The 24717-nt window shown below is 48.8% G+C and overlaps 1 protein-coding gene across 7 annotated transcripts in view; it reads right to left on the reverse strand.

Moving 5' to 3' along the window:
• The window catches only part of TNS3 (tensin 3), a 256326-nt gene that overhangs the window by 210255 nt on the left and 21354 nt on the right, over positions 1–24717 (reverse strand). For 3 of the 7 annotated variants that reach the window (XM_087431210.1, XM_087431156.1, XM_087431094.1), the window contains exon 2: positions 630–741. Coding sequence is in view for 3 of the 7 variants with exons in the window: in XM_087430669.1 (XP_087286795.1) it covers positions 630–741; positions 10146–10223 (190 nt within the window). In the remaining 4 variants the exon portion in view is untranslated. Of the gene's footprint in view, positions 1–629; positions 742–10145; positions 10428–24717 lie in introns of those variants that run through there. The other 4 variants (XM_087430843.1, XM_087430792.1, XM_087430669.1 and 1 more) reach the window with 3 other exon arrangements.

Below are 24717 nucleotides of genomic sequence, written 5' to 3' on the forward strand. Positions count from 1 at the left end.
GCCCAAGCATTCTCCAGGGGTCCCATCCACCAACCTACCTCTGTTCTGTGATGCGGGCCCACAACCCCTAGCCCCGATTCTAGGGTTCCAGGAAAACAAGAGACGTCATCCTCATGTGTCCACTACACAGATTTATTAACGTCCAAGCACAAAAAATAGCAAGGTGCACTGATTACCTGGTGCTTAAGCATCAGAGAGCGAAGGGGTGGATCTGTTTACTGACAAGAGCAACGTCTGACAACAGGCTGAAGGGAACGTATCACAGTGAGCCCTGACTTGAGCAGAAAAATCTCGTTTATAAACTCTGGTAAGAGATCAGAAAGTACAAATGAATAGCCAAGTGACTGACACTACAGAACGGACACGAATAGGTCATGAACTACTCCTTACTGACCCCTCTCCATTATGAACAGCTTTGCTCTTCCTGGAAAAATTTCCTCCTGAGCACTTATCTGTACAAATACGGTCGGCCCCTGCCCAGTGAGGGTGGGGGGTAAACACAGACTAAGAAGGGGAATTCCAGGATTTAACTTTGGAAACTCCCAAAAGAAGGTTTTCATTTTGGTTTTTGTTTGTTTGTTTGCCTTGCTTCGGTTTAATCAGCGAGAGAATGATAAACATGGACTCACCTCGGCATGAACTCCCTTGACCGTCAATAATTTGTTTGCAAACTCCACAGACTTTGGCTTTTTTGAAGGCCTTGTTCTTAAAACTGTGCAGACTCGAAGTTAATTCTTCTGGCTGAAAAAGTACAGGGAGAAATTGTCAGCGCTACAATTCATGGCTTATTTGCTTTCCCTTTTTCCTTTCAGGAGATAATAAATCTAGTGGAGTCTGTGAAGAGCTAAAATGCGAACTTTACCAAGCAAACAGAGAAGAACAAGAGGCCACCCTGCCAACGCTGGGATTCCCGAGGGCAGCCTCGGATACGCTGTCAGCATTCCCGATGCCAGAGTCCCAGAGCGAAGCTCTCACTCGCCCCGCTTGTAACTCCTCTGGGCGGAGCGCATCAGGAGTGCTACACGAGTCAACACTGCTTATGTGATCATGTATTAGCTTCCAGACTGCAGGCGTACAACCACCCGCTTCTGTGACAAAGTAATCCACACGCATTCCCAGAGTCTGAACGCTTTATCCTCTGCAAGAAATGATTAGCGAACAGCACGATGATGTTCAGAGGAAGCTAACCGATTCTCCTGGCCCCTCAGACCCTCTGAGCTGATGTGCACTTCTGCAGAAGGAGAAGCAATCATAAGACCTGTGTGACAAGATATGTGGTTCCTCCTTAAACCTAGTATAGCATCAATCCATTACATACGTTGGGAGGAAATGAACCACTCATCCACCAAATTCATGTTTGCAGAGTCAAGGCTCACAGTATCTGATGATCTTATAAAAATTCAATTTGCCTTAGAAACCAAATACCAATAATTATACCCATTTGTTGATACGTGACAGTGTATTCTATCAGTAACTGATACCCACATGGATTCACTGAGGCCATTACTCATCATCAGAATAGCTAAAATTCACTGAGAAGATGAAATGTTATCAAGAATGTGAAACAAATGGTACAACTTCTTTGGAAAATGGGTTGACAATTTCTTATAAATATTTTTAAGTCTACATCAATCCTATGACTCAACAATTCCACTCCTATGGACACTAAAAAGAAATAAATGCACATGTCCATAAAAGACTGGTGCAAGAATGGTCATAGCCACCTTATTTAAAAGTGCCCAAAACAGGAAATGTCCCAAATGTCCATCCAAAGGAGAAGGGAAAAACCAACCATGGTATATTCACACAATGGAATACTGTTTGGGTATACACAAGAACAAGCTACTAATACCCAAAACATCACGGGTCAACATCAAAAGCGTTATTATGCTGAGTTGATAGAAGTCAGACATGAGAGCACACAGCGAATGATTCTATTTATAGGATGTTCATGAACAGGCAAATGAATCTATCTAGTTCCTCAGAGGCAGGAAAAAATGAAGTGAGCTCTACAACTGCCCCAGATTCCTGCATCAAGAAAGTTTCCAGGATGCAGAGAAGGGAGAAGGAGCCAGTGTACCACCTGAGTGGAGAGAAGGAGCTAAGAGTTCAGGCAGAACAAGGCAGTAAGAATTCACGAGCCAGAGTACCAGAAAACAGAGAGCTGCATAAAATTCTTAAGATCTGCAGAAGGTCCCCCTTAAGTATTCAGCCAAGTACTGACGAGCACATGCATGTGTGTGTGTGTGTGTGTGTGTGCACGCGCACATGCGTGCACCTATGAGGGAGCTACCAAAGGCTGGGGAAAGAATTGCCAGAAAGGATTAGAGGAAATAGCGCTCAGTGCTCATAAAGAGGTAGGAATAGTGGCTGTTCCCACAGCCAGACCAGAAAACCACATGATTCACGGATTAGTGCACAGAAAACACCGAAGGATCTTGCCTTAACAGTGGGGAATGATTAACTCTAGACTGAGCGCTGCTGCTCTTCTGCCTACTGTATCTAAAAAGCAGTACCCAAAAGGATCAAACTACAGTCATGCGCCACATAACAACATTTCAGTCATGACAGACCACATATACAACAGTGGTCCCATAAGATTAGTACCATAAAGCCTAGGTGTGTAGTAGGCTATACCATCTAGGTTTGTGTAAGTACACTCTACGACGTTTGCACAACAATGAAATCACCTAACGACGCATTTCTCAGAACGTATCCCCATTGTTAAGTGACGCATGACTGTATTTCCAAGTAATTTAATTGCATTCAAGAAGAAACTCAAGAATATCTGTAGAAATAAAAACATATCCAGCATCCAATATGATAAAATTCACAATGTCTGGTGTCCAATCAAAAAATTATCTGGTATCCAGCTGTGACTAAGGAAAACAATATGGAGATTTCTCAAAAAACTAAAAATAGAAATACCATATGATCCAGCTATTCCACTTCTGGTATTTATCCAAAGAATACAAAATCAACAGCTCAAAAAGATTTATGCACCCCTATGTTCATCACAGCATTATTCACCATAGCCAAGATGTGGAAGCAAACCAAGTGCCTATCAACGAATGAACGGAAAAGGAAGATGTGGTATATACACAATGGAATACTATTCAGCCATAAAAAAGGCAAAATCATGCCATCTGCAACAACATGGATGGACCCTGAGGGTATTACGCTAAGCAAAATAAGTCAGACAGATAAAGACAAATACTGTATGATTTCACTCACACATGGAAGATAAACTAACACCCAGATAAGGAGAACAGATTACTAGTTAGCAGAAGACAAAGAGGTGGGGAGAAGGCAAAATGGGTAAAGGGGCAAATGTGTACAGTGATGGATAAAAACTAAACTATTGGTGATGAACACAATGCAATCTACACAGAAACTGAAATATAATAACGTACATCTGAAATTTACACAGTGTTAAAACTCAATATGACCTCAATAAATGTTTTAAAAATCAATAAATATATATTTATATATACCGATCAAAAAAAAATTATCTGGTATCCAATCAAAAATTATTAGGCATGCAAAGCAACAGGAAACAAAGCCCATGATGAGAATAATCAATCAACTGAAAGTGACACCAAACTAATACAGATTTTAGAATTAGCAGATGAGATATTAAAAGAGGTATTACAACTGTATTCCATATGTTCAAAAAGGTAAGTAGGGACTTTGAAGGCATAAAAAGATCCAATCAAACATCTAAAGAAGAAAACGTAAAAATTAGAAGTCTCTTAAAAATACACTGGATGAGATTATTGGCAGATTAGATACTGCAGAAGAACAGATTAGTGAACTTGAAAACATTACAGTACAAACTTCCCAAAATAAAGCACAGAAAAAGGAGACAATCTAAGTAAATAAATAGACAAACAGAGCATCAGTGAGCTGTGGGATAACTTTAAGTTGCCTAACATACGTGTAACTAGAGTCTTCAAAAGGGGGGGGGGGGGGGGATATGAAGAAATAATGGCTGAAACTTTTCCAAAATGGAAAACTATAAACCCATAGATCCAAGAAACTCAACAAATGTCAAGTACAAGAAATGTGACAGAAACTACACCAAGGCACATGATAATCAAATTGCTCAAACCCAGCAACAAAGAGAAAATCTTAAAAGTATCCGGAGGGAAGAAAAAAGATATGTTATGTACAGGGGACCAACCATTAGCACAACAGCAGATTTCTCATGTAAAAAAAAAGCAAATGAGAAAGCAGTACAGCAATATAAAGTACTGAGAAAAAATCGGCCAATCTAGGATTCTGTACCCAGCAAACATATCTTTCAAAAAAGAAGGTGACTTAAAAAATTCTTAAGACATACAAAAGCTGAAAGCTGAAATAATTTATCACCAGCTGACACATACTACAAGACATGTTAAAGAGAGGACAAAAGGAAAATGATATCAGATGGAAACATGGCTTTACACAAAAGAATGAGGAGCACCAGAAATGGTAATCACATGGATAAATATATAAGATTATTTTCTTACTATTTAAAACTCACTAAAAGATAATTTAACTGTTTAAACAAAAACTAATAGTGAGGTAATATGAGGTTTAACAAATGTAAAAGTAATTTTTATGATAAGACAGCACAAAGCTCAGGAGAGAGAAATGGAAGTATGCTATCATCAGGCTCTCATAATATTCAAGAAGGGGCAGACTATCACTTAAAAACACACTGTGATAAGCTAAAGTGGTATTCTATCAACCCTAAAGCAACTGCTAAAATAAGTTCTAGGTAACAAAGGAGATAAAACAAAATTACTTAAAAAGTTCAGTTAATCTAAAATTGGAAAAAAAAAAAGGAAAAGAAGAATGAAGAATAGGTGAAAGAAATAAAAAACAAGTAGCAAGATTATAGATTTAAACCATATTAGTAATCACATTAATGTAAATAGCTTAAACACCTAATTAAAAGGTAGGAATTGTCAGATTATATATTTTTTAAAGACAAAAGATAGAAAAAATAGATAATGATAACATTAATCAAATGAAAGCTGAAATGGCTATATTAATATGAAAGTAGGTTCCAGATTAAAGAATATTACCAATGATATAGAAAGGCATTTCATAATGACAAAGGGTGAATGCATCAAGAGAACAAACAATCCTAAACATTTATGCACCTAATAACAAAACTTTCAAAATACATGAAGCAAAAACTGATAGAATTGCAAAGAGAAATAGGCAAATGCATATAGTCAGAAATTTCTTTATTCCTTGTTATAGACTGAATTATGTCCCCACAAAATTCATATGCTGAAGCCCTAATCCCCAATGTGACTATAGTTGGAGATGGGACCTTTAAAGAGGTAATTAAGGTTAAACGAGGTCATAAGGATGGGCCCTAATCCAATAGGACTGGCGTCCTTAAAAGAAGAGGAAGAGACACTAGGGAGGCTTGCATAGAAAAGTCTACATGAGGGCACAGTGAGACGGTGGCCATCTACAAACCAAGGAATGAGGCCTCAGGAAAATCCAAACCTGTCAATACCTTGATCTTGGACTTCCTGCCTCCAGAACTGTAAGAAAATAAATTTCTGCTGTTTAAGCCACCCAGTGTGTGGTATTTTGCTATGGCAGCCCTAGCAAACTAATATACTATTTCTCAATAACTAATAATTATTTTTTATCAATAATAATAACTGATAATTATTGCAGAAAATAAACAAGGATACATAAGATTTGAATGACATTATCAAACAACTTGATCTAATTGACATTTACAGAACATTTGACCCAAAAGCATCAGAATACATATTCTTTTCAAGTGCATACGGAACATTTACCAAGGCAGACCATATTCTGGGATATAAAACAAGTCTAAAATTTAAAAGCATTCAAGTCACACTAAATATGTTCTCTGACCATAATGGGATTAAATTAGAAATCAGAAACAGAAAGATCTCTGTAAAATCCCCCAAATATTGGAAAACTAAAGAACACACTTCTAAATAGCCCATGGAATAATACCTGATGGCAAACAGGGTTTATCCCTGGAATGCATGGTTGGTTTAATGTTCAAATACCAATCAATAAACTAAAAAAGAAAACTGCACAATCATCCAATGATGCAAAAAAGAAAACCTCTGACAAAATCCGACATTCACTTCCTGATAAATATCCTCAGTCAGATAAGAATGGAAAGGGACTTCCTCAACTTAATAAAATTATCCAAGTAAAACCTACAGCAAACATCATACTTAATGATAAAAGACTGAGTGCTTTTCCTTTAAGATCTGAAACATGGCAAGGATGTCTGTAATCAGCACTTCTATTTAACATTGTCCTAGAGGTTCTAAGCACTGCAATCAGGCAAGAAAAATAAGTAACAGGTATCCAATTTGGAAAGGAGAAAGTAAAACTGTCTTTAGTCACAGATGACATCATTGTCTATGTAGAGAAATCTGATGAAATCTACAAAAAAGCTCTAGAACTAACAAGTGAGTTTAGCAAAGTTGACAGATACAAGATCAGTGAATGTACAAACTGATTGTATTTCTACATACTAGCAATAAACATTCAGAAATTGGAATTCAGAAAACATTACCATATACAGTAGCATCTAAAGCATTAAATACTTAGGGATAAATCTGACAAAAGGTGTGAAAGACCTATAAACTAAAAGCTACAAAACACTGCAGAAAGAAATTAAAGAAGATATCAACAGATGGAGATATATACCATGTCCATAGATCAGAAGACTCGATATAATTAAGATGCAATTCTTCCCACATAATCTACAGATTCAACACAATCTCAATCAAAATCCGAGCACGGATTTTTTAATTGGCAAACTGATTCTAAAATTCATATTTAAATGCAAACCACTCAGAATTGCCAAAACAACTTTGAAGGTTGCACATATAAGTGTACAATTTGACAAGTTCTCTACTATATTTTGAAAATATGTCTTCATTGTAAAAATACTAAACTGAGTTTCAACCAAAGTGTACTCTTGGGATTCTAACTAACAAATATGAGGTGTTGAACAAACACCTTGAATCCTAATTTTCAACAAAGCACACGCTCCCCTGAGATGGCTCACAGGAAGTGCAAATACTCAGCACACAGACCACAACTCTTACTCCTTGACCTATGGCAGACATAACTAATCTATCATAGCTATCATCCCCAGCTGGCCTTACAAGTCTTCTCAACCAAGAACTCCATGAGCCACTACCAATGGACTGGAACTGGCAGAGGCTGATTCCAACATGCCATTCCAACTTGAAAGCATGCTTTGGCCAACCACCTCTTTCCCATGTGATTCAAGCTGTCTGGAACGCTGGCAACTTAGAGTTTCCTAACGTGACCACTTCTAGTCCCACCCTCCCCCAAGTCTTTCCAGACCACTTCCAATTCCTCAACAGTCCTACTGCAGTCTTGTCACTTAATCCCCTGTCTCCTGGTCTTTTGGTTGATCTCGGCATGCCAACCAAACGAGGGAAAGCGTCCTCATCGGTTTTGGCACCTGCAGTACACGCTCTGTGACCCCGGCAAGTCACAGCCTCTCTCCAAGGGAAAGGACAGCCTCCCTCTGCTGCCCATTAGCAGAGCTGCTGTACATGACCGAATGCTGTACCAGGCACCAGCTGTGAACACTGGCAGTCTATGCAAATCACTGGGGCACTTTTTAGAAACTGCCTAAACTCCATCCCAAACCAATTAAAACAGACTATCTGGAGGTGGGGTCTGAATATGAATTTTCTCAAAGCTCCCCCAGCGATTCTAATCTGCAGCTGGGACTGACAGCCACCACCATACAATGGATGATACTATAAGGATCTATCTGACATACATGTAAGGTACTGTTCCTATGTGCTTGTTCATACGTCTGTTTCTGGTTTTTTCAAGAGATTGTATACTTTTTGATAGCAGGGGTCCTGAATTCAGTGCCCGCAAAAGAGGGACGATGGTGCTGCTATCATGAAGTTCACAACATCAGCAGGGCCCTTCTGTGCCGTAACCACGACCATCACTGTTCTACAAACAGGGATGCTGGGATGCAAGACCACGCAGCCACCAGATAAGGGATATGGGCTCAGACCGGTCTCCACCCCAGGCTCATGCTCAGACAGGAGCAGGCATTCAAGCATGTGACAAACACAGCCCTCTATCATAATCACCTCGCTGGCACACAGTTTTTCCCCCAATATTTCAGTTATCTGTTTGTACGTCTTCACTCCTGTGCTCGATTGCAATTTCCTAGAGGCAGGACTCCCACCCGTTTGCCCTCTGAGGCCCTGCACAGCGCCTGGCAGACCGTTCACCGTGGACCCGCAATTAATATTTGTTGACCGAATGAATTGGCCGTAGTCTGTGGGCCAGTGGGGGACACTGTGACCTTCTATTCCTTACAAATACCTTTATTCCAACCAGAGAGAAAGAGACACTGTGTTCCTGCAGTTTCTTGCCGGCAGGGCCACAGCCAGATGACTGCAGGAAGGAAACAGCAGAGGTGCTGTTGGGAGGCTGGAGCCATTTCAGTGGCTGGATCCCCGAGGAATTCATTTCAGATCGTGTAATAACATCTGCTCACGCTTCATCTGTACATAACATCTCCATTGTGAAATGAGCCTAGACGGGATTAGACGGCCTTTGTTTTCACCTGATACTGCGCTTTCCCTTCTGCCAAAGAGGTGGGGCCGGTGAGTGCCGGGGGGAGGGGAGCCCACAATACTGGAGCATTTAGCAGGCTCAGTTCAGGAATCTAAATTGCATTTAATTGTTAGGAGCAGACAGTGGGAAGGCTAGGGAGCAAGGCTGCCCTTCCACAAGGACTCCCTGAGGGGTACACGGTAATTAGTGCTGGTCTTGATGGTGAGGTCTCTTTTAGAAAGAAAAATCTCTGCAAAATTGAGCAAGGAAGCGCTCCACAACGGTGCAGAAGGGGAACCCGCTGCTGTGCTCTGCAGAAATGCAGACGGCTCTGCTGGGTTCTCCCTGCTAATGCTGCAATAGCAACACAGTTGCCCACACAAAGGGGAAACCGGCACTGCCCAAGCTATGTTTTCCTCTCAGGAAAGAGGACTTAGGCCTGCATTTTGGTATCTGAGAAGCCTTTGGGAGCATGCTAGGGAGGCACACGCTGAGCAAAAACACAAATCAACCTGACTCAAGTTAAACGGTCACAAAACGTCCCCCATGGACAAAGCGGACCCCAAACCTCTGCAGATATCCTGCCCTGGACGTTTCCACCCACCTGCAGCCACAGGACCCAGGGCGTAGGGACATCCTCCTCACACCACACATTGTCCCCAAGCTTCCCAGCAAGAGTGCTCGCCTGTTAAACTGAAAAAAGGAATGCAGCACAACTCAAAATGATGGAAAGTAGCGGACATCCTGACGACTCCTCACTCCTCGGAACCTTATGGAAGTTTCCAGGAAAACGAATGCAATGAATGCCTGATTTTTAGACTCAAAGAAAGAAGGCTGACCCTAGCGGGACTCCCGATTCTGTTCCGGTTAATTCAAATACTGTGGAGGACGATCCCATGGACCACGGATTGTAACGCGGCCCTGGTGAATCTGGGCTATTGCAACATGCAGCACAACCGGACGTCAGCACGGAGCTAAGCGCCCTTTTCCTTTGCAGGCGCAGCGAGGCTCCGTAACGGCCAATGTCCTACTTCCATTCCAGGAGACGTGTCCAAGGAAGCACGTTCAAGAGATTCAAGAGACAGTTGGTAGAAAATGAAGCCTGAACAGTCTCCCACTCCATGTGGGCTCACCAGGGTGCCCGCCTCCCACCAAGCAAAGCCCGGCTTTCCTTCTCTCGCCCTCTCCTGCACGCACACACAAAGGTACACACGCACACACGGACATATGCGCACACACGGACACACGCACGAATATGCACACGCGCGCACCGACAAGGACACGCGCACTCACGGACGTATGAGCATACACGGACACGCGCACAGACAAGAGCACGAGTAAACTCTCACGTGCACACGCAGACGGTGCACGGGCACACGTACAGTTGCACACCCGCACCCAGACAAGGGTACGCGCGCACATAGTTACACGCGCGCGCCGGCCCACAAGTGCCCCGCGCCCCGGCTCCCTGCGCCCCCACTCCTGGGATCCCAGCGGCCGGGATCCGAACGCCCGCTCACCTGACGCCGGTACCGGCGAGCCCGGGCCCCGCGCGCGCACCCTCCAGGCGGCCCCGAGGTCAGGGCGCGCAGCCGCATGGCCGCCCCAGGAGCCTGCAGACAGCCCGGCCCAGCCAGGCGAGGACAGCTGCGGCAAGCGCTGACCCCCTCCTCGGCAGCGGTGCCGGGCAGGGATGCCTCTGGGCCTCTGCGTCTGGGAGTCCCAGGAAAAGCTCGACCCTGGGAGGCCCGAAAGGACGCGGCCACCACCTCCAAGTCCACTCTGCCGTCAGAAGTCAGATGCAGGGAACAAAAGCCAGGCGAGCGAGCGCACGGTCCCCTGGCGCCCCTCCATCTGACACGAATTAGCCCTCCCTCCCCCGCCCCAGCCCGCAGCTCCAGAGAGGAGGCAAAAGGCTTCTCAGCCAAACTCAGGGAAAGCGGTGAAGAAACGCCTCCCAGGGCAGGGTGGGGCAAACCTTCCCCGCCATCCGACTGACTGGATTACCAACGCCTTTGGCTCGGTGCAGCTTTGCTAGGATTTCAGACCTCTCCAAGAACGCAGACGAGGGGCTTAAAATCAAAACCCATAGGCTCTCTGGCTTTCGGGATTTTAAAATCCCGTATTTACTGCGTATTGTCCAGTAAACCTGTATCCATAACCGTCAGTATCACTGGTAATCTACACTGCTAGCAAACAGGGGGTTTGGAGTAGAAAGAAGGAACCCCCTAATGCAGAAAGGCTTTCTTTCCAATTTGCTTCTTTAAGAAAAACAACCAACTGCCTTGGTAGAGAGGGAGGAGGACCAGGTGAGGGTTCGAGGAGCTCAAAGCAGATGTGTGGGGGCTCTCCACACCTGGGGGCTGGGCCCCTCGGCTCCCTCCCCATCCTCACCATCCCCAGTGCCATTCAGCTCCCTGAAAATCACATCTACTTTTCCTCTCTAGCTCTGCCATTTCAGAAGGAAATTGAAAACCTAGAGTGTGGGAGGTGAAGGGGACTGTGATGGTGGGGGCAAGGTATCACATGAAGAGGAGCAAGCCAGACAGACACCTGGAAAGTGGAAGGGTCACTTAGCCTGAAGGACAGCCCGGAGGGGAGGGTGGGCATGATCCACAGACAGGACAGGTCTTTTCCAAGGCCTATTAGACCCGGGCAGGATGGAGTTGTCCTGGGCTACCATCATGGAGCAGGGGATCTTAGCTTTCCACCAGGAGAAGCTCTGGCATTCTAATTCCTGGGAAGAAGGGAAGGCTGCCTTGATCATATTTGGCTGGGGCCACCTCCCCCTTCTGTGGGGTGCATTAAAGGAGACCCCTGCACTGGAGCAGATGGTGCTAGGGAGCCTTCTGGCCTCACTGAGTACCCGGAGCAGCAAGGCCTCTAGTGACCTGACCTGCCTCCCGCCCAGCCAGGCGCAGCTCTAGTGACCTGTGATGCACCGACAGCTCAGACCTGTGTTGGTCTAACACTCTGACTTCAGATCTTCAACTCTGCTTGCAACTCCAAATGTCTTAGCTTTGGAGAGCAGTCTGGGTGGGCTAGACCAGGGCCTTTATGGTTAACACATGTGCAAATTCCAGTCGATTCAAGGGCCTACATTAACCTCTTAGATTCTGGCACCAAATATCCACCTTTCCATTTCTGCAAATGGAACAGCAAAGCAATTCTTCAACTTTCAAACACAAAAAAACCAGGAACACGCCATTGTGGGTTCTGACTCCTCACTGGCAGGCACTCATTCATTCTTGTTTCCCCCATGCCTCAAATTAGATCATTATTCATCTTTCATTATATTCATTCATTCAGTCATTTTCTAGATTCCTTCATCATTATGCACTTTTTCTATAGCATATTCAAACTTGAGTTTTTGCAAACATCTCTCAGTCCTATTTCTGCAGACCTCCCTCCCCTCCCATGGCAGCAGGATCCCTGAGAGCACATCGGTATCACATTATTTCTGATTCCACAACACCTAACATGAGACAGAGCGCAGAGTAATGTCTACAAGCTGAGCTAGAAGCACACTATTCTGCTGTCTGGGGGCACCTGGTACAAACACTTTTTCCAGAAGTCAGCCAGATCTACCACTAGCCTTACCCATGGAACCAGCAGAACGAATCCAAATCTTAGCCAACAACAGGTAACCCCCAACATGATAAAGCTCCTTGAACTCGAGGACCGGGCTCCACACTCTATGGAGTCTCTCGAAATGACTGTCATGAGCACAGGCACTCCCATGCCCATGCCTGCCAGATTGCAAGACAAACGGTTGTTTCCATAGGGACACCCTGAATCTCCTGTTACTTAATTAAAAGGTACATCATTCAGAAAATTCCCGAGCTTTATTACTAGCAATAAATCACATGCACATGATACGACTCACAGAGGATGACAACAAACAGGGTTGTCACAATTCGAGGTGAGAATCAGCAATCAGGACATAGTTTCTCGGCCGAAGTCCACACACTGCTATCCAAGTGAACTTCCCCCAACGCAAAACTGGGAACCCTGCCGTGACTCCCCACTTTGCCAGCTGGCCACCTCCTCAGCCCCTCCCCCCAGCATACCACCCCCCCCCAAGACCTGCTTACACCCCAGGCTCCTCCTGCTCTGAGCCCTGGGGATTGCTGGGGCCTCACTCAGGCGTCTTGGCGTTTTCCCATTCTCCTCTCTGACTGAAAACTGCTGCCTTTCTGGGCTCAGCCGAAGATCCGCCTCCTGCCTGACCTCTCTGACTGGTTAATCATCCCACACTTGAGCCGACCTCATCCGCGGGGCCCAACTCTGTACTGTGGTCATCTGTCTCATGCCTCCAATCTGCAGGTCCTAACCTTCGTCTGGGATTTTCCACACATGAAACAGAGCAGGGGCAATAAATGCTGGGGCAGGAATGAAAAATATCTGCTTTGCTCTATTTCCATGCGGTCAACGCCAGTCATTCACAGCCTGTCTCAGATCCCCCTCTGACCCCCTAGGAAGCAAGCTGAAGCATGAGGGTTTGGGGGCAGCTCAGTCTGGGGACCCTGGGGGAACCCAGAAGCCAAGACACGTGCGAACCCAACTCTTCCAGGTACAAAGAGGCTCAGCCTCACAGGGCTCACCCTGCAACTGCGCTGCCAGCCTGGCCTGCCTCTGGTAAAGCGACAGTCCTATCTGCTTCTCGCTGGCCTGACCGCCTACCTCTGGCTTCTGGCTGCACTGAGTCCCCAGGAACAAAGCGAGGTTCTTCCTGTAGAGGACAGGCTCCAGGGGTGCCAGGGCCAGACTGCGAGGGCAGCTCCAGCACTGGGCCTCAGGGCTGCATCACCAACCTGGAGCGGGAAACCCAGACTGAACTGGGGGGACGAGCCCCGTGGTGAGGCCAACTCTAACACGGGCTACAGTTCCTGAGGAAGGGCAGGGCCCGCTCACAACCCCAGGGCTCTCGTCTGACACTGGAGGCTGCTCCCCACACGTCTACTCGCTCACACGCTCTCCCATCCATCCAGAAACATTGATGAGCAGTGTGTGCCTGGCACTGCAGGAGGTACAGTGAGGAATTACTCACCTTTACCCCTCGTGGCGGAATAACTGCACATGGCGTCACGAGGGGGCACTGAGTCCATTGGTGGCAGCATCAAGGAAGGAAGGTGACAGGTGGGCTGAGACTCGGAGGAGAGGCAGACATTTCCGAGACAGGAAAAGAGCCAGGGACCAAAGCATAACGCACGGTGTTTTGGTGAACTGAAGCCCAGCGTGTGTTAGGGACGTGGATGGCAGGCAGGCGGAGGCTGCACCCTAAGAGTGAGTGTAGGGGTGGTGAGCACGGTCCTGGGAAGTAGTGATGAGGAGGGGCCCTCACAGCAAGCCAAGGTTTGACCCCAAGGTGGCAGGCAACCTTTAGCGGTGAGAAGAAAGGAGCCACATGAACATATCGCGGCAGCCCCGGGGGACAGTCTGCAGTGCAGGCAGGAGTCGAGGCAGAACACTAGGTGAGACCCTAGAAAAGCTGCTCAACATGAGGAGGGTCTGCGGAGAGGAGGAGAGGAGATGGAGATCAGTTGCTACAGGAGGACTGATCTGGGAGGCATCTACGGTAATGAAAAGGGTGGCGGACCTCTTACAGTGGGAGAAGGGTTTACTAACACAGAAAGGGAGAAAATGACGGTAAGCGCTGTGCTGTAAGACTGGAATCTGAGATGCTGGTGTAACTCTTGGCTCCAGTGTAGAGACACAGATACAGGCAGAAATGAAAATAGATGTAAATCTGCAAGCACACACATATGCACACACACATAACATACACAGGCATACAGAATACAGGCCCAGCTCTGTCCACAGTGAAGGCCTGAAGCAGCAGTACTCAGAGCCAGCACCCAGGTCTTGGTTTTAAAATACGTTGTCCCAGTAAAAGAAACCAGAGCTGCTCGGAGACATGGCTGATATCAAGTGAGAGTCAGCGATAGTACAAAATAAGCCTGCAATATCTCTTTTTTTTTCCCTAGAAGGTAAGAGAATGCTCACAGAATGACCGAGCTGCGTCACAAAGACACTGGAGCCTGCCTGAAGAGACAACTTGAACGTCGAGTTAAATAGTGATGATATTGGATTATAACCCATTGAATAAAGTAGGAATCCATGAGTCCAGGAGTCCTACTGATAGAAGCAAGTGAACACACTGGGGGTCCGATGAGGAGCAGATGCCCACGTGGTCTCCAGGTGCCTCCCCACCTGGAGGGTCAGGGAGCAGAGGAGCAGGACATGGGGTCAGACAGGTAACGGGGGGGGGGGAGGGATGTAAGAAATGGAAAAGGTTTCAGCCCCCACTTGTCATGGGAACTTGCAGAGGAGAGCCACAATCTACCATTCTGTCCCCATCACTCTTTGGAGAAGATCATAGTCACAAAGTACCGTCCCTTATTTATTATATAAGAGAAAAGACTAAGTCTACAGTAGCTGGCCATGCCACCTTAATCAGGGGTCAGAGTGACCCTGGCCTTCAATGGGACACATCCACAATGAGAGCACGGCTCTACTGCTGGGTGCTCCTGCAGAGAGTCACAACCTGAATCTGATCCTGACCAGGGAGCACCAGACCTGAATGAGGGACACGGCTCCAAAATCCGTGGTCCCTGGGAGCTGAGCTCAGAAGGCCCCTCCGCTGGCTAGATCCGTCCTCGCTCCCAGCCCTGGCGTCTACAGTGGAGTCACTAAACTCTTCCAGCAAATGCCTCCTATCTTCACCCCTCCACCCCGTCACACATAAGATCCGCCACAAGCCAGTCACACTCGTCCATGGCCCCACGACCCTGAGTGATGGAGTTTCCAGGAGCAGGCTAAAGCACTTTTAAAGGTGCTTTGCCTCTGATAAGGAAAAAGACCCTTCAGTTTAAGGAGTTCCTGACACCAGCGAGCTGTTGTCAGCTCTCTTCTGCAGAAATCTCCGAGCCTGGCGTTCTCTCCTTGTCCAGAGGCAAGGATGCCATCTCCATGCAAACAGCCCAGGAACTGTCTCCAGGGGCTGGTCTCACACCTGGGCCTTGCTCAAGCACAGACCTTGGGCAAATCCTCGCTCTCCAGACCTTCCTCCTCCTCCTTTCCCTGCTCAGCCAGCCGCCAGCAGGGGCTGGGGTTGGGGGGAGCAGGTTGCAGGGGGCCCCACGGGGCACTAGCCACATTTCAGTACTTCTCAACACTGAGGAAGCCCCGTGTGTCCATGTCACTGACAGCAATAGAGTCTGTACACGAGCATCTTCTCACCTGTCCCTGGATGATGCCAGGAGGGGGAGATGGGGCAGTGGACACAAGGGGAAACCAAGGCCCCAGGGGGTCTGGGATGAGTGGGGGGCCCGGAATATTGGAGAGCCTGTGAACTGGCTTGCAGTCCCCTCAGGGAGCGTAGGCACATCACTTAACCCAGGGACATCCCTGGGAACAAGGAGCCCACCTAGCAGGGTCATCTTAAGGATTAAAGGTGTTTAGTGCCTGACCCGCGAAGATGCTCAAAGCTGATGTACGACCTCCTCCTTCAGGACCCAAGACTGTAAGGCAGTGTTCCAACTCTAGGCTTTGTCCTTCATATCCCTCCATTTGTCACAAAAGTCACAGTAGATGCTCAAGAAGCCTATGAAGAATGCATGAGTCCCCTGGCCTCAAGGGTCCCCTGGCCTCAAGGGAGGTCATTTAGTCCAGCCAATCTAACCAGAATGTCTTAACTGGCTACAGAGTTCAAGGTGACTCTCTTTCTGAGCTCACAGCCCCCTCCCCACAACCAGAGTCTTGCCTGAGGCCACAAGAGCAGCCCCCTCCTCCGTGGGGTGGGCGCACCATGTGTGTGGGGTCTGACACACACCTCAGACCCTTCTGTGTGTCAAGTGTGGTTCTTTTACCGGCACATCTCATGGCTTCTCTTCAGGAACAAGGTGGCGACTTCCGACATCCTTAGCGTAATAACGTTTTTTGCCGATGCTAAAAAAATGGTCATTTGTCCTCATTTCCCCCTCCACTCTCCCCTTTCATGCATTTCCTTCCCCCTGCCTTCATTGGAAAAGTATAGAAAAAGTGCTTTCTCTCAAAAGCAACCTCCCATATGTGCTTTTTCCCCTTCCCTGCTTTAAAACGGCAGCTGTTTCATTCAAGAACTCACGGGGCAGAGCAAAAAACAACGGTGAGAAAAAAGAGCTGCCCCCCAGGCAGTCACGTCCCCTGCCCCGGCCACTTTCCTCCTCGCCTCCTTGCCATCCCCAGAGGGAGGAGAAAGGGGCCGGGTGGAAACAGGGCTGCCTCCCAGGGGGCAGGTAGGAGGGACATCTTAGCTCCTTCACCTGCCGCTGGGTGGGGAGGCAGGGGGCAGCGAGTGAGGAGGAGGGCAGGGAGGAAGGGCAGGCAGGGACTGGGGAGACCCCTGCAAACCACAGACTCCTGGCCCCAGGTGTGGGGGCTCCTGCCCAAGGGGACACCAAGGCCTCAAATCTTAAAAAAGAAAAAAGCAAACCCCATTCGCTGCCTCTTACATACCATGCTCCTGCCTCCGCCCTGGCAAGCACAGAGCACGCCCTTTGTCAGGGTAAGGACAGACCCCCACCCAAGCACTCACAGTGTCACCTCCCCTGGGGAACACTATCTGCAGGAACGGGTGGGGATTGAAACAAGAAATATCAGACTAGTAAATGGAAATCGAGTGTTCTCCCGCTCACTGGGATGACCCAGGAGAAGGGCACTGTGAGCCTGGAAGGCCCTCCTCCTCCACGAATGTTTGTCTCTCACAGAGCTGAGCTTCCCAGAGCCCCAGCCCTCCAGTCCTCATGTCCTCTCAGACCTCTGCCTGCTCCTGACAGTGTCCCGGGACCGGGCAGAGCGGACCAGCCAGCAGCTGCCCCAGCCCACCCTAGTTAACCTCGGAACACGAGCCAATGGGAAACCAGTGGATGGCCCTTTGTTTAGTACTGAGAGGAGACGAGGGTTGAAGACGCCCAGGGCATAGCCTCCACTCCCCACCAAGCGTCTCTGCACCATCACTTAACTCCAAGCACAAAGAAACCCGCAGAGTTAGCTTATAAAGCAAAACCGCAAGACCCACAATTGTAGGACGTGTTCTGCTGCTCTCAGCACTGGAACACCAAAAGTGGAAGGGGTAATGTTCACTTCCTTCCAAGTGCCGAAGAAAACAGACGCAGCTGTTGGTACTCATCTGGCCTTTTAAACTCTTTCCCGATGATATCAAATTGAAATATTTCAGAGTGAGTTTTATCTAACACAGAGGAAAATGGATTGTTATCCAGACCGATGATGGGCCTCGAAATGCCGGCAGTGGGCCAGGCGTCCTCCACTCCCTCTAGAAATCCTGGTTCCCAGGAGGCGTTATCCACCTTTGTTGGAGACAAGCCGAGGTTCAGGGAAATTTAACCTGCTCACAATGCTCCCTCCATGCCACGGCAGAACCAGCCTCCCACAGGTGGCCCCAAACCCGTGCCGTTTCCCCAGGTGGGTTGTGGGGACAGAGGGACCATGCCCACCTGTCCTTGTGCTAGAGCACAGTGTTCACAAGGCCCTGACGCAGCCTCCCCTGGTCTGCCCAGGTGCCAGCTCCCACAGGGAGGGTGAGGGACGATGGAGAAGCTGACAGAGCACCTATGAGTCAGGAAGCCTCGTCTCCTCAACTCTTGAATTAACCTCAGTCCTTTCATTCCTCCCAGTTCTCCTCTGGACCGAAAAATGCCCCAATGTTCCCCAGCTTTGACCAAACACAGTAACACTGAACCACATCTGGAACTCTGGGTAAGGACTCTACCCGTAAGCACCCAGCACAGCACTGTGTTCCCACCTGGAAACAAACAGTTCCCAGCCCACAATCTTCGCTGGACCCTAGACACCAGTATTTCTTCAAAATCTCCGCATGGGCTAGGTTCAGGAGCCCTGAGGGATGAAATGTAAGGACAGAGCACATGCCCTCTCTCCCTCATGGGCTGCAGATCCTCCAGCCGGCTGGGCTGAGGGGGCCAGGCAGCCTGCAGAGGAGACAGCACCAAGGGGCACCCTGGACCCGCTCTGGTATTCACTGTATCTGCAGACTCACCAGTCATCACTCTGGGCCACCATTTCTTCATCTGCTAATGGGGGTGACAAAATCACTACCGACCTCAACAACCAACCAACAACCAATCAACAACCCACAATAACCAACAACAATCAACAACCAACCAACAATAACCAACAACAATCAACAACCAACCAACAGTAACCAACAACAACCAACAGCAGTTCTTGTGAGGTTCACTCCTCACAACATGCACGGAGGGGCTTTGGTATGATGCCCACAAAATACTCCTTCCCTTGCTAAGAGGGGTCCCAACACAGCCAGAAGAGTTTGGGGGACTAAAGTGGGGGGGCCGTTCATAGACAATGGAAAGATAGCATTACAGTTTCTGAGGAAGTTGGGCTGTTTTCATCAATTTTAACAAGTATTATCTACTTATTCCTGAAGTTTTTTTTAACAAGACAAAGTTTCTGTTTATTATTGCCTCTGTGAGTCAGTATTTTTATTCCCGGGGGGCGTGAGGCAGGCAGGACTGGGCCCCCTCCTGCTCTGGGGAAGCTGGGCAGAGGGCTGGGCCTTTGGGGCAATCCCCTCACCCTGGTACTGGTCACCCTCAAATTTGGTGAGACCACAAGGAAGCTGTGAATGCACCTGACCCCATCCAAGTCTGCTCTCAAAGAGAGCTCATAACTGAATCCTCTGATGTGAATTTCAGCAGGAGGCGGCCATCCTTCCCACAGAGCAGGACTCCTGTACCCACCTGAGTGCAATGCTCTTGCCTTGAAGTAACCCTACTTCACCCACATCTGGGCCGGGAAGTTTCCAGCACGTGAAAAGGAGGTTTCCAGTAAACAACACTGCTGGCTGCAATTCAGAAAAAAAAAAAAATCTCCATCCACACCCAGAGAACGGGAACAGAGCATCCCACACGACAGGCAGAGCCGTGGGCCACACACATGGCCAGAACCCCTTGCCTCTATCTCCCCGAGGACCACCCGCCTGGCAACGCGGTCAAGAGAGGGAAGGGACACGAGGATGCAGGGAAGCTGGGCAGGGGTGGCCGGGCATCACACTCCAGGACCCCAAGGCTTTCCAGACGGAGAGTGCAGGCTGCAATTGCCGACTGCCCGAGACACTGCCAGGTCCACTAGGCACAGAGCAGCAGGGGCCAGAAGACGCAGGATGGCACAGAGGACGCCATGCTGGTTTGTGCCATTCTCTGCCCACTTGTTGATTTAGCGTCAATACGGCTGAGTGCCCAGGGTGCACTAGGCAGGTGCACACACACAGCCTCAGAGCCCTCAGAATAAACCTGCAAGCAGGTGCTTTGGTTCCAATTTCACGGCCAAGGCGCTAAGGCTTAGATTTTCAGCATCTCATCCAAGCCACCCATTAGGGAGGCAGAGCCAGGCGGCTGCCCAGCGTGCCCATCCGGTTCCCTAGTGCACCCGAGGCGCTGCCTTTCTGAGCTGGACTGAGCCCCCAGGACTCGCCTCACTCGGGACAGCTGCTCCATGTCACTCCTGCTGGCTCCCAGCCCTGTGAGCACCAGCCTAGAATCAGCCTCTCCCCAGACAGCCCAGGATGGGCCAGGCGGGGCTGCCGACCAATTCTGTGTCAGTTCTCAGACTTTCCGAGAGGTTTATAATTTTAAAAACTTAATGTTAATAAAGCTTCTATAACTTACAATTTTTAAAAGTTACAGTTGTTTGTTTGTTTGTTTTTGTTTTGTGAGGAAGATCAGCCCTGAGCTAACATCTGCCAATCCTCCTCTTTTTGCTGAGGAAGACTGGCCTTGGCCCTGGGCTAACATCTGTGCCCATCTTCCTCTACTTTATATGGGACGCCGCCACAGCATGGCTTGACAAGCGGTGCATTGGTGCACGCCCAGGATCCGGGCCTGCGAACCCCAGGACGCCACAGCGGAACGTGCACACTTAACCACTACGCCACCGGGCCAGCCTCCATAAAAGTTCAAGTTTTTTTAATCATCAAATGAATACCTTATTAGAGTCATAACACTTATAAATTTCTTTTCATCATGGAGTTACCAGAATTTAAAACCAACCAACACTTTCTCATTTTTACATTTAAGATGTATAAAGAAATTCTTAAATGCCATAACTTTTGTCCATGTGCTTTTGTCACTCAACTTACAAATCTAGTACACAATTAATCTAAAATCTAAGTAGTCACAGTTCAGTGAATTTTGGGCTTGGTTTTTAATGATCTAGAAGCAATCCATTTACAAAAGTGCCACCAAAGCATTTTAATGAAATCATTTAATTTCATGCCACCAAGCATGGACCTGTTAGACCTTGCAAACAAAAATAAAGTCTCACAACTAAATCTAGCAAACTAACCTGAAACAATTCCAACTAGAATGGATGGATGGATGATGATGGATGGTGATGGATGTTAACTAGACCTATTGTGGTGATCATTTCACAATATATATTCGAATCATTATGTTGTATGCCTGAAACTAATATAATGTTATATGTCAATTGTACTTCAATAAAAAAATAATAAAGGTCAGAGAGGAGTCTTTAATCAGTTCAGTTGGGAGAGTAGAAAATCTGTAGGCAAAGATATAAAGTCTAGGAGGAAAGACCATGTAGAAATCAGTGTGAATTGTTTTATTTACATTCCCCTGGGATTATCTGAAACACCTACATGAAGAAAGATTTTTAAAAAGCACTAAAAGTAAAGAGGCCAGGGGCCGGCCTGGTGGCGTAGTGGTTAAGCCTGGGGCGCTCCGCTTCAGCGGGCCAGATTCATGAGTTCGGATCCCGGATGCAGACCTACACCACGGGTCAAGCCATGCTGTGGCAGTGACCCACGTGCAAAATAGAGGAGGACTGGCACAGATGTTAGCTCAGAGCTAATCTTCCTCAAGAAAAAAAAAAAAAAACAAGAGGAAGATTGGCACAGATGTTAGCTCAGAGCAAATCTTCCTCACCAGAAAAAAAAAAAAGAAGAGTAAAGAGGCCATATACATTCTGGGTTTGAGCTTTAAAAAAAAAAGTTGAAGTTTATAAGTTTAAAAAGTATATTTGAGGCACAGTATGGACAATCCTCTTAATCTTCCTTTATGATTTCTTTTAGTTATTCCAGTGCCAGGCCTACCTCAGCACTGGGGCTTCTCATGCCATGTCTGAAATTGCAGCGTCACTATCCTGCAGGACAGAGAAGCGACACTCTCTGGGTGCGTCCCTGTACCCGGTGCCACAACTTGTATTGTAAACCACACGTGGGCCAGGCTTCCTCTCACTGTGCGTCCCCCTGGGACACAGGCTGTGCTGGACACTCATACCTGACAGAACGAATGACTATAAGTCAATAAAGATGGACGCCAGGTTTTCAGGCAACAGTCACTGGAGGCCACACCCCGGGGTCACACCTGGGCTGGGCCTTGGAACTTGAGGCCTCGTATCTGCTGCCCTTTGATTTCTGATTAGCTGACTGACAATGATTCACAGCGCCCAATCATTCACTCCCCATAGTCTCTGCGTGGGGGGGACAGAGAGAAGACAGAAGCTGAATGGGAAGGCAGCCCCGGAGACGAAAGAGGGAAGGCACTGGGGGCCAGGCTCAGCGTTAGACTTGACCCTGGTGAACATGGGGGTCAGAGGCTTATAGACAAAGGGGTGCAGCAGGCTGAGGGTGGCAGATGGGAGGCTGCAGACCTCCTGTGAAACAGACCAGCAGAGAGGACATGAGTGCTTCCACCAAGACCCTGGTGGCCATGGCAGCGGGAAGAATGGAGGCCAGCTCCACGGGGTTGGGCGGACCATAGCTGGGGGGGATTAGGGAGAAAGCAGCAGCTTGGTCAAGGCAATAAGGGGGCTGTTTGGGGCCGGGACCTTCAGAGGTCATCAGCGTTCCATCGAGGACTGGGGATTCAAATCTTAGATGGGCAGCATGCCCTAGCTGAAATCGTGTGGCCGGGGGAGGGGTGCAGACACCCATAAGTATGGGTAAGGGAGCTGCTCTCCCAGCTCTCCGGTCTCCTCTGCTACGAGCACAGGGTCACAGGGACCACCCATTGTTCAATCAGCTGGCCAGGTCCACACTGTGCCCCTGCTGTGCATGAGGTTGGGAAGGTGAACGTAAGGGACACCAGCCAAGGTCACTGCCCATGAGGAGCACTCAGTGTGGCCTCCGGGAAACCTCCCTAAGTGGGCACTGCTGCCCACCACCCTCCAGAGTCAGCACCCATGGGTGCATAGCTGCTCCATGCACTCCTCCTGTGTGAGGAGCTCAATGCTCGCAACAAACCAAAGGCAGAAGATCGCCTCGACCCGCTGCAGGCAACCCAGCCCGCAGGGGCCAGGGGCCAGTAACCCTAGGTGCACAGGCCAACCCCGCCTTGGCCCCCACAGTGACCCTGGCTCTTTCTCTCTCCCCACTGAGCTTCATCCTACGCTAACTTCCCCAGCAGATACAACAGAGACTGCAAGACACCCCCATCTTTAAAAACAGCACTCCTGGGCCCCCACCACCCTTCCCATCACCAGCCCATTTCCTGCTCCCCTTCTAGGAAACTTCCTCAAGGGTGGGCTGTAGTTACGGCCACTACCCACCGCCCATTCACTCCAGGACCCATGACAACCGGACGTTTCACCCCCGTCTGCTGAAACTGCCCACCAGTCCCAACGAAGGGCAGCTCGTCAGACCCAAGAGCTGACTCTGCTCCCCATCCAGTCCAGTTCCCAGCTGTACCCGACTGCCCCGTGCCTGCCCACTGTCCTCGCCTGGCTTCCGTGACCCCATGTCCTGGGCGTGTCTTATCTTGCTGGTCCTCCTTTGGAGGGTCCTTGCCCCTCGGCACCTCTAGGTGTCCTGGACTCTCCTCTGTGCACACATCCCCGAGCTGTCGCCTCCAGTCCACCCCATCCATCGGCTGACAGCCTCCCCGTTCCCTCCAGCCCTTCTTCCTGACCTGCGGAGTCCTGTATCGGGGATCACCTGCTCCACACCTCCATCTGCCTGCCCCGAGGCATCATTAAAACCTCAGGCCTCCAAGTCAGAACTCCAGATTTTCTCCCCAAACATGCTCCCCCTCCCTCTCCCCAAACATGCTCCCCCTCTCTCCAAAAGTAGCATACAGCCAACCCATCAGCAAGCCCTGAAAACAAATCCCCGACCCCCCAGTCTCCATTGCCCCCACCCCGGTCCACGAACCAGCAAGCTGCCCAGCCCTCTGTGTCCATAGGCACCATCTTAAACAGGAATCAGGAGGCGGCAACGCTCAAGCACAGACCTCTCCCTAGCTTTTGCAATTATGCCCTTAATAAAAAAAAAACCTAAACTTCTGATCCTGGACCCACAGAACACCTGAGCCAGGCCCTGCCCCCATCGGACCTGTCTACCTCCCGCTCTTCTCCAATGTGCTGGGCTGGCTGCTGCCTCAGGACACTTGCACGCGCTGTTCCTTCCACCTGTAACTCACTCATGCAGTTTACTCCTCCTTTCCTTCAAAGTTCTGCTAAAACGTCGCCCCCTCAGAGGCCTTACTGAAACTAGCCCACCCACCTCTGCTCATACTCGCTTCTCCTTATGCTGCCTTGTTTTCCTTCAGGGTCCTTACCGCTACCTAACATTGTATCCTGGGGTCATTCTGTAGGGTTTACCATGCGTCCCCTGCCCTGAAAGTCCCCTCCAAGAGGGCAGGACCTTGTCCCTCTGGCTCACACAGGGTTCCCCATGCCTAGAACAGCGCTAAGGATGGGCTGAGTGAAGAATGAATGACGCTCCTGACGGCCACACGCAAACCCCTCCCTGACCCCTTCAGTAAGAACCCACCGTCCCTCTTCCCTCCCCACGGTCCAGTCACTGCGTCTGGCTCCTCCTGGCAGGGTGCCCACCCCGTACCTTGGTCTCCCCCCTCTCCTCCTGCCTTCCATTCGAAAGCACTTCACCCCCAAATGCCAACACAGGTCTCCCCTGCAGAGCCGTCTCAAGGCTGAAGTGGGTGAGGTCCACTGGCCCCCGCAGCTCAGAGCCCATAAAGTGCCTACAGGTGCTCCCTGAGCTCGCAGCCTCGCCCCCTCGCCCCCTCACCCCTGCCT

This window comes from Ceratotherium simum, chromosome 1 (genome assembly GCF_057802395.1).
Source record: "Ceratotherium simum simum isolate JZ-2026a chromosome 1, ASM5780239v1, whole genome shotgun sequence".
Classification (NCBI taxonomy): Eukaryota; Metazoa; Chordata; class Mammalia; order Perissodactyla; family Rhinocerotidae; genus Ceratotherium; species Ceratotherium simum.